Genomic DNA, 10,010 nt, shown 5'->3' on the forward strand with positions numbered 1-10,010 from the left:
GTAAATTATAATGTACAATGTTACAAAAGATTTCTATTTTAAGTAAATTCTGTTCTTTTAAACTTTATATTCATCAAAGAATCCTGGAAAAATATATCATGTTTCCATAAAAATATTAAGCAGCACAACTGTTTTCTACATTTATAATAATAATAAATGTTTTTTGAGCAGCAAATCAGCATATTAGAATGATTTCTGAAGGATCATGTGACACTGAAGACAGGAGTAATGATGCTGAAAATTCAGCTTTGTAATCACAGGAATACATTACATTTTAAAATATATTCAAATAAAAACAACTATTTTACACCGTAACCATATTTCATAATATTACTATTTTTACTGTATTTTCATCAAATGAATGCAGCCTTCGAAAGCTTAAGAGAGGTTTTTTTTTTTTTATAAAAAAAATTTACTGACCCCACACTTTTGAAAAGTAGTGTATGTGATTGTTGAATCATTTATTTAAAAGTGACTTTAATATCATTAATTTTCATGTTAAATGATATCCAGAGTGAATGAGAACATTGGTTTGTGTCAATAAAGGGGTACTTGAGCCTTACTCAAGGGGCTGTGATTGTACGTTAGGATAAAAGATTGGGCTGCTCGTGACTTTCTTATTAATTATCTGTTCTTTGTTGTTTTATCTCAATCATCAGATTGGAACAGACTGGGATGCTAAGGAAAGGATATTCCGGAACTTTGGGAATCTGATGGGACCCATGGACGAGCCTGTAGGAATGCAGAAATGGGGGAAAGGGTCTAATGTGACCGTGACTGTGGTGTGGATTGACCCCACCAATGTCATCGCTGCCACCTACGACATCCTGATCGACGCCAGTGCTGAGTTCACTCACTACAGGCCTCCGCTGAACCTGCCCCTGCGGCCCGGCATGTGGACCGTACGTGTGCTGCACCACTGGAGCCCTGTGGCAGAGACACGCTTTCTCATCACTCCCCTTACCCACCACAAACACCTGCCTATACGCCACGGTGAGAGTTACACTGTAGACTGAAGATGACATGATTCATGAACTAATCATTCTCTTGAACCGCTTCTTTTTGATGATTCAGTGGAACTGATTCCAAAGTGAGAATCTTCAGTTGGGTAAAAATGTGAGTTGGGAGACATGATAGAATTTATGTTGCCTTATTAAAAAGATAGTGATAAACAATGTATTTAACAACATTTTTCATAAAAAGGGAAGACAAAAATACACTGTGTGATGACTCAAATAATTCAGTCAATCATTTAAACAAATCATTTGAACAAAACAGTTCCCTAAAATGAATTCAACTTTTTAACGCTAACCGTGTTCTTATTGTTATTAAATTAACTAAAATTAACTATTTAATATTATAACTGTTTAATTTCATTTAATATTAACTAATAAACTATTTAATATCTATTAAAAATACTTTTTGTCTAATGAAATAAAGCTAAAATATAATAACAAATATTAGATGAAAATGTAAACTTAAAAAAAGATTTACATTTGAAAGTTTTCCTTGGCAATAGCTGAAATAAAATAAGTTGAAGCTGAAGAACTAATATTATTTACTAATACTGAAATAAAATGTAAATTAAATCTAAACAGAAAAATGTAAAAAAAAAAAAAACATAAAATGACATACTGTAACAAAATATAATAGTAACAACAAATGTGGTCTAAACTGGCCATCGTGGCATAGAATATCACTGGAGAAAATGCTCTGTGTTTGAAGCTTTGATTTATGCGATCTTGCAAGCTCATATATTTAAAGCAGAATGAGAAATGCTCCTTCCTCCAGGTGTAATGACTAACCCTCTTGCATTTTGGGTGGGGGTTTTTTTTTTGTTTTTTTTTGAAGACCATAGTCTGACACTATGGTACGCTGTATATTAAACTGCCTCAACCTTTCAGGTCATCCCACCCACCCCCATTTTCAAAGGCACTTTCTGCCTTCACGTCTAGCTCTGTGCCTGGGCCGCTTGGTTGCCTATATATAGCCCCAGCTCACAGTCACGAATGAGTAATACACCAAGCCGGGTCACCTTTCATTGGAATAAACTCCAAAAGACTACTGTGCAGGGGCCGCGATTGGTATCTCTAGCCCATTAGGGACATTTCGAAATAAGTGTGGTGTGCGGTCATCAGCAGATCTGTCCTCAAAACGCTCCTAATGAGGGAGAGCTTGTGATTGCGTTTCGGTGGGCAGGTGATAAACACACGTGATTTACCAGACTGTCGTATGATTAATGTCTACGGCAGGCACCGAGTCCTTTTGCACACCGTGCCTCTGCACCCACCTTCTAATAAAAGTTTATGGAGTGTGTTTATGCGGCCCAGGTCGGGCAGCACGCTGTAAGCAACGACACTAGCCTATCCATGCACTTCCTATGAGCGTGAAATGGCATGTTCTGGAAAGGAGGTGGGCGAACCTGGAGAGAGGGGTCAGGACAAGACACAGAGGGTGATCTGTGAAGGGCAGCTGGAGAGAAGTGTGAGGAGCCCCAGGAATTCACAGCTTTACCTCCAGGGCCGACGTGTCCATCCTTACAGCTAAATGGGCTGTTTTTAGCCGTCTGATGTTAGAGCATGTGATGCAGGCTAGTGGTCTAGATTATATGTGAAGATGTGTTTAATATTTAAACTAAAAGTATAGATATTTTATGCCATTTTGATAGAGATTTTGTAAAATCCCAGCTGTACAGTTTTTTTTTTCATGCCCTCAAAAAGAGACTGAATATATTAAAACTAAAACTACTCCGTAAATGTTGTTACAGCATAAAGCATCTTGTGTCTGGAGACACGTCTTCTTTTTTCACCATTTTTCTTAGAAATCTTCGGTAGCATTATAAATGTCTTTACTGTCACTTTTATTCAAATAAATGTGTCTTTGTGGAATATTTAATTAAAAGAAAAACTAATAAATATAATGAAAGCAAATAACAGAATTACTAAAACATAAACTAAATTTAAAAAATGAAGAAAGCTAATTCAAAATAATTCTAAAATAACACTGGATTATATGTAAAGATTTTTACCCACACAAATAATAATCTCGTCAATACAAGACCAATAACCTCCCATCCACCAGCTCAACACACAAACTCAGCACTAACAAAACTTAAAGCTAATGTGGATGTTACATACTTTCTCCTAACTTAGTTAACCAACATCAGCTTTAAAGTTCATTCCGCAAATATAAATCAACAAGCAACAGCTCCCATAACTGAAGAAAATGCAAAAAGTCTTATTTTCCCAAAAAAATGAAATCAGGGAGACTGTTCTTTATTTTTCATGTCTAAAAATGTAAAATTTTCCAGCAAATTCAGTCATAATCCTGGTTTCGCTTTGCTTGCATTAAGTCCTTGTGTGTGTTTTTTTTCTTCTCCTCACAGAGGATGCTTTAAGAACGCACAACGGGCCGGCCAAGAACAGCTACATGGAGCAGAGTTTCCATGGCCTGAACCCCATCCTCAACATCCCGGTGCACCTGGGTCAGGTCGAAGCGGCCGAACACAACGCAGAGCTTACGGGCTCCGAGCTTGAGCGCTGGGTGGACAGTCTAGTGGGCGAGGTGTGGTCAGCTGTGGACATGTGTTCAACAGGCCCCAGTGGCTGTCCGGTCATGCAGACTTGCAGGGAAACGGTGTGGAGCTCTCTCAGCCCAGACCCAAAGTCCCAGCTGGGCCCAACCAAAACCAACGGACGAATCAGGTAGCAGCATTCACTGCCCTGAAGAACCCGCCTTTTTCATTCCTTAGGCCATTTTGTTTTTATTATTTATTTTCCAGCATCGCTCATGTGAATATGAGCAAAACGGCCCTCTTTCAAATGCAAGACACAGGGCCTCGAAAGTGTACGCTGGGAAGTTTTTTTTTTTAATTTTTTTTTTTAAATGTGTTCCCTCTCAAACTCTTGAGTGCTCTAGTGATGTGAGTGCTGTCAGGCTTCTCTATATTTTATTTATTTTGATTACTGTGATTGAATCTTTGTCAACTGGAAGCAGCAGGTGATGAATGCTGGGATTGGGATATTAAGCACAGAATGGACCTTAACACTGGTTGTAAGACCAAAAGGGATGTTTGTATACTAAACCTCTATATTTAAAAGCAAACACACTTGCGCCTAACATAAATGATAGGAGTGTTTTTCAACCTATACCTTATTAAAACTAGTGTTTCAAATTGTATATATAACTGTCCATTGCACAACATTGTGTTTCTTTTAAATGCTTCCATTTTTATAAGGCTTTCACTGGATCAAATGCAGTCAAACAGGCATTTAAATCCTTCAGACTCCCCTAATAAAGTCTCCTATTTAGTTTTAATAAGTTATTGGTTGAAAAACATCTGTTTTTAATAAAAACTAAGCTTTTGACAAGTAAAAGAGATCCAGTGTCGTGCAAGATGCCAGCCTCCACAGAATTCTATGACCTTTGGAGGCAAAGAGGTAGCAGTTAGTTAGTCTGTTCAAAAATGTGTCACTCTTCTGTATAATCAAAATGGCCTCTTTGGTTATACTTTTGTAGTAATGGTAGCTACAATTAATAAAAAGAACAAATAATTGGTGGTTGCATGTGTGTCAAGCTAGCAGGCTGATCGATTATCAGTATGCTAAGCTGGCAGGATAAATATTTAGTGGTAGAGATATGCAAAGCTAGTGGCCCGGACAGCTTACAAGCTAACAGAGAACAGGACAGGAAATGTCTTATTTGAGCATTTTTAGATTTAGTTATATAATGTCATATATACTACCATTCAAAATTTTGAGGTCAGTAATATTTTTTAAAGAAGTCTCTTATTCTTACCAAGGCTAAATTTATTTGATCAAAAATACAGTAAAAACAGTAATATTATTAAATACTGCAAATTTAAAAAAAAAAGTATATTGTAATATTTTAAAAAATGTGATTTATTCCTGTGATGAAAAAGCTGAATATTCAGCAGTCATTCCAGTCTTCAGTGTCGCATGATCCTTCAGAAATCATTCTAATATGATGATTTTGTGCTCAAGAAACATTTCTGATTATCATCAGTTGAAAACAGTTGTGCTGCTGAATATTTTTGTGGCTTTTTTTTTTTTTTTTTCATTTTTTGAACAGTAATGTAAAAGTGTAAAGACATAACAAAATTGTTTATAATCAGGCATCAAATAGAGTACTCAATAAAGTTATTTTAGTCAGTTAGTTAGCTTTAGGGTCCAAGGGGGATAGGATTCTGAGGAGAGGTCAAAACTTGCACGATATGGAGCCACAATTCTTTAAGCGAGAGTCCTGCAGAGTTCAGCTCCAACCCTGAAAAAAAAACTCACCTGCCTATAGCCTTAGTAATCCTGAAGACATTGATTAGCTTGTTCAGGTGTGTTTGATTAGGGTTGGAGCTGGACTGCGGCTCTCTAGGACCGAACTTGCCTACCCCTGGTCTAGAGTATCTTGTGCTCTGGAGTCAGAGACTGTCTGAAGTGTCGTTCTGTCTGAATGCTGTACCCTTCAGGCTGTCGAAACTGGAAATGGAAGGTGCCAGCTGTGCTGGCACAGCAAAAAAAAAAAAAGTAAATTCTTTGCCTTTTTATTTTTTTATCTTTTTTCCTTTCCCCTGAACAGAGGTACTGGGTTGCTAAGTTGGATTGTAAGTTGGCTATTTATTCATGTGTTTACATAAATGAAATAGATATTTTTTAGTCAATGACTAATGTCTATATGCTGTTTTTGCAGCTCATTCAATACCTTTTGTAAACAAGCTGCCTTTATTTACAAAGGCTATCATCCCAACCATATTACAACTATAAACACAAGATGCGGTACTAGTATGGGCGTTAGTAAAGACCTTTCTGCCCCTCCACCTGAGGTCCATCTGTTCATTTCATAGACATTGAGCTCATCGGAAAACTAACTGGATGAATGACCTTAAATGACCTCAAGAACTGAGATTCCAGTCATGCTGCTTGTCTTTTCTTTATTCTAGTGTTTTTATACGAGCCAGTGTTTGGTACTTTCGTCATATATTGCTCAAACGAACAAAAACGGACATCGGCTGGACTGGTTGGTAGCATCCATGCAATTTTAACATGGTTCCTAAAGTTCCTGTGCTCAGTCTCCTCAGCCGCTTTTTTCTGCACGTACGCCGTTTGTACGGATGTCACATTTTCCAAATTGGGCCGTCCGGATTATTCACATCCATAATAATGATAGGGTGGCCTCTCAGATCTGACTGAGATGTATTTTTAGTGAGGAAGATTGCAAGCTTGCTGGACTCTACAGTTTGCATTTGGACCAACATTTTCTCAATTTTTACAAACCTTTTATGTTTCTACATTGCAAATGTACGACACCATATTTAAACTGGGCTAGTGTGGCTTGTTGCACTCGCTCATATGAGGAGCACGTCTCCTCTGGGACTCTGTGACCCTGGCCTAGACATCACTTTGTATGCAATCTGATTGTTATCTGGTCCTCAGAGATGTGGCGTCCTGCCCGGGGTGCGCAAACAATGAAATGTCATTGCTGTCATGTGATCCAAAGGAGGATGCGACCCTAAATTTTCAATAAAGCACTCTTGTCATTCATATGTTCCCAGCTGGTGCGAAATGGGAATGCATTGTTATTTACATTTTTTAATAGAGCGTCTAATGCTTGTCTCAGTGGTGTTACATCCGTACTGTATGTGTGAAAGTGCAAATTATTTGATATTCTTAAAAGAGAAAATATATGAAATTATCTATTCACATACATCTCATTGACTTCTGAGTTACAATCTTGTCTGTAAGTGAGGATTTACCACTGGATAGTTAAATATTAATGTTAAGAACCATTTCAAGGTGAAGTGTGTCATGTTCAAATAATCTCCTATCACAGTTTTGTGTGCAGATTCCTCCCAATGAGTGCAAACACTTTTGTTTTGTTTTTTGAGCAGTCCGGCTTAACCAGTGGTGTGAGTTTAGGGGCGGAGCTACTTGTTTATGAATGGAGAGAGATGGGGCGTGGTCTAAGACAGTACGTGTTCGACTTCACCTGGTTTTAACAGATTTGCCGCTTGTAGTCACGGAATGCGTTAAAACAAAGATGTCAAGTCAGTCACTTTCTGCTTCCTGTAGTGTTGCTTGCTCTGTTTGTGTACTTTATTACAGATGAAGTGGATTAGATGCAATATTTTCAAATACAGACATTAGACATTTCATGCAGAAACAGAAATGCTTTTCATTCAATACTTTATGTACTGCTTAATACAGGGCCTGTGCACAAGAAAAAAGTTCAACATAAGCCTATACTATTAAAACAGTAAAGTGGGTACTATATTTTTTATCAGTTTTATTTTGATAAACATGGCACAATATAACATTAAGGTAACATGAACGTTTTCATTGGCATATGTCAAAGTACATATTTTCTAACTGGCAGCACTGCATGAAGTCAAACACATCTAATAATATTTGCAGTTCCGTTTGTTGCTACACAAATTGCACACTTCACCTTTAAAGGGATAGTTCAGCCAAAACTGAAAACTCTGTCATGATTTACTCACCCTCATGTCGTTCCAACTCCTGTGGGACACAAAAGATGATTTTTGTGAAAAATGTTAATTGCATTTGTCAATGCAATTAAAGTCAGTGGGCTTCAAAACAACTGACTTTCATTGTATAGGCAAAAAAATATCAAATTTCTTCATAAATGATGACAGAAGTTTAATATTTGTACCTTTTAAGATGTCTGCAGTGGGCGAATCTAACCTCACAAATACAGCAACATACCTCTTTCTTTCACATTACCTTCACAGAAATATCTAATCTAACATTTACATAAAAATTATATTTAGTTCCACATCACTCAGACATCTCTTCTGTACTATAGCTATTTTGGTAGGAATGACAATGTAAAGTATTTTGTATTGGACTGACGTTCAAAAAGTATTGTAAATAACCTTGTTTTTAAAAAGAAGTGGGTCAGGTTTTGGTGTGTTTAGTGGCAATGTAGACTCAAAATTTTCATGTGAAGGGTTTGTGAAGGGCTTTTCAAGTCTGAGTTTGTGGTTTGGGCTCTTAATGAACATTTTTGCCTTTCAGAGAATCGTATGCCAGATTGCCGTTCTCTGTGCTGGAATGTTTTGTTGAGCAACTGTTACACAATTTATTTAAACTCTTCAGTCGGAGGGGACCTCTGTGCCTTAGCTGTTGTTCCCAACCTTTGTGTCTGTAAGCATCAAACATGTCGTCTCTGTATCTTTCATTTCTCCACGAAACCAAAAAACTGCTGTTGTAAATGCCTTCTGTATCAATGTTCTTTTGGTTTTGCTGTTCTTTTCTTCATACTGAATTTTTGAATTAAAAAAACACCTTTGTCATCTCATTTCTCCTCATCAGACACAATGCTTCAATATCACACCAGTAGCAAGGCAGGAGAACCACTTCTGCAAGGTTTCTACTTCTAAAGACCGTCACATTTGCAGTAGATAAAGCAGCTGACATGTGGAGCGCTGCTCTTTAACGCTGTTACAAGACACGAGGGTGGAGATGAGAATCTGGTGCTGACGGGGTCCCTAAAGCTGTGTGTGGTCCCCTGAGGCTGATTTCAGGACTCCCCGCACCCCTCTATCCAGGATCAAAGAGCCACTTTTAGCCCATCGATCTTGTGCTGCTTCCACTGACTGAATAGGAAAAGGCGGTCTAATTAGCAGCTACACGGCACACACCTGTCTCACCTGCAGCATGGAAACACAGCTGTCCCCTTTTTAGTGTGTCTGTCACTGCTTTGACAGTGTGTACTGATGTAATCCTGCAGGGCTAAATAGATACTGATATGGGTAGTTAATTGTTGCCACCCTCACCCTGCATCTGCAGCCTGGCAGCTATAAATACACTTTCTTAACTACATCAGGACTACATCACTCGCAAATGCAACACTAAAAGAAAGTAGACCATGCGGCATGTAAGGGATGATGTACAACCAGCTGAAGGTGGAAAGGTATCATCCTGAAGGGGTTTATTTTGCAATAATATTATTTATGAAAATAATATAAAAATACCAATGAATACTAGTAACATTATTATTTAATACAAGTTTATAATAATACAAATATAATCTGTAATAATATACACCTTTTTTCGTACGATTTTTTTTTAAGAAATCAATAATATATATTTAGCAAGGACACATTAAATTGACAAAAGTGACAGTAAAGACATTTATAATGTTACAAAAGATCTATATTTCATATAAATGCTGTTCTTTTGAACTTGCTTTTCATCAAAGAATCCTGAAAAAAAATCATGGTTCCCACAAAAATGTTAAGCAGCACAACCGTTTTCAACGTTGATAAGAAATGTTTCTTGAGCACCAAATCAGCATATTAAAATGATTTCTGAAGGATCATGTGACACTAAAGTCCGGTGTAATGATGCTGAAAATTCAGCTCTGACATCACAGGCATAAATTACATTTTAATATAGGCTATATTAAAACAGAAAACGGTTATTTGAAATCGTGAATTTAAAATAAGATTACAGGTGCATCTCAATAAATTAGAATGTCATGGAAAAGTTCATTTATTTCAGCAATTCAACTCAAATTGTGAAACTCGTGTATTAAATAAATTCAGTGCACACAGACTGAAGTAGTTTAAGTCTTTGGTTCTTTTAATTGTGATGATTTTGGCTCACATTTAACAAAACCCACCAATTCACTATCTCAACAAATTAGAATATGGTGACATGCCAATCAGCTAATCAACTCAAAACACCTGCAAAGGTTTCCTGAGCCTTCAAAATGGTCTCTCAGTTTGGTTCACTAGGTTACACAATCATGGGGAAGACGTGCCAAGGAATTTGGCTACAGTTGTCTTATTCCTCTTGTTAAGCCACTCCTGAACCACAGACAACGTCAGAGGTGTCTTACCTGGGCTAAGGAGAAGAAGAACTGGACTGTTGCCCAGTGGTCCAAAGTCCTCTTTTCAGATGAGAGCAAGTTTTGTATTTCATTTGGAAACCAAGGTCCTAGAGTCTGGAGGAAGGGTGGAGAAGCTCATAGCC

General features: G+C 37.4%; 1 protein-coding gene across 1 annotated transcript in view; it reads left to right on the top strand.

The window, feature by feature from the left end:
* The window catches only part of LOC107686990 (xylosyltransferase 1-like), a 60,110-nt gene extending 56,270 nt beyond the window's left edge, over window positions 1-3,840 (top strand). Inside the window, exons 10-11 of the mRNA XM_016484118.1 lie at window positions 660-993; window positions 3,386-3,840. Coding sequence (XP_016339604.1) covers window positions 660-993; window positions 3,386-3,708 — 657 coding nt within the window. The 3' untranslated portion in view covers window positions 3,709-3,840. The remainder of the gene's footprint in view (window positions 1-659; window positions 994-3,385) is intronic.
* Window positions 3,841-10,010: the final 6,170 nt, after the last annotated feature.

The sequence above is a fragment of the Sinocyclocheilus anshuiensis genome, unplaced genomic scaffold, assembly GCF_001515605.1.
Source record: "Sinocyclocheilus anshuiensis isolate Anshui unplaced genomic scaffold, SAMN03320099.WGS_v1.1 scaffold1287, whole genome shotgun sequence".
NCBI classification, from domain to species: Eukaryota; Metazoa; Chordata; class Actinopteri; order Cypriniformes; family Cyprinidae; genus Sinocyclocheilus; species Sinocyclocheilus anshuiensis.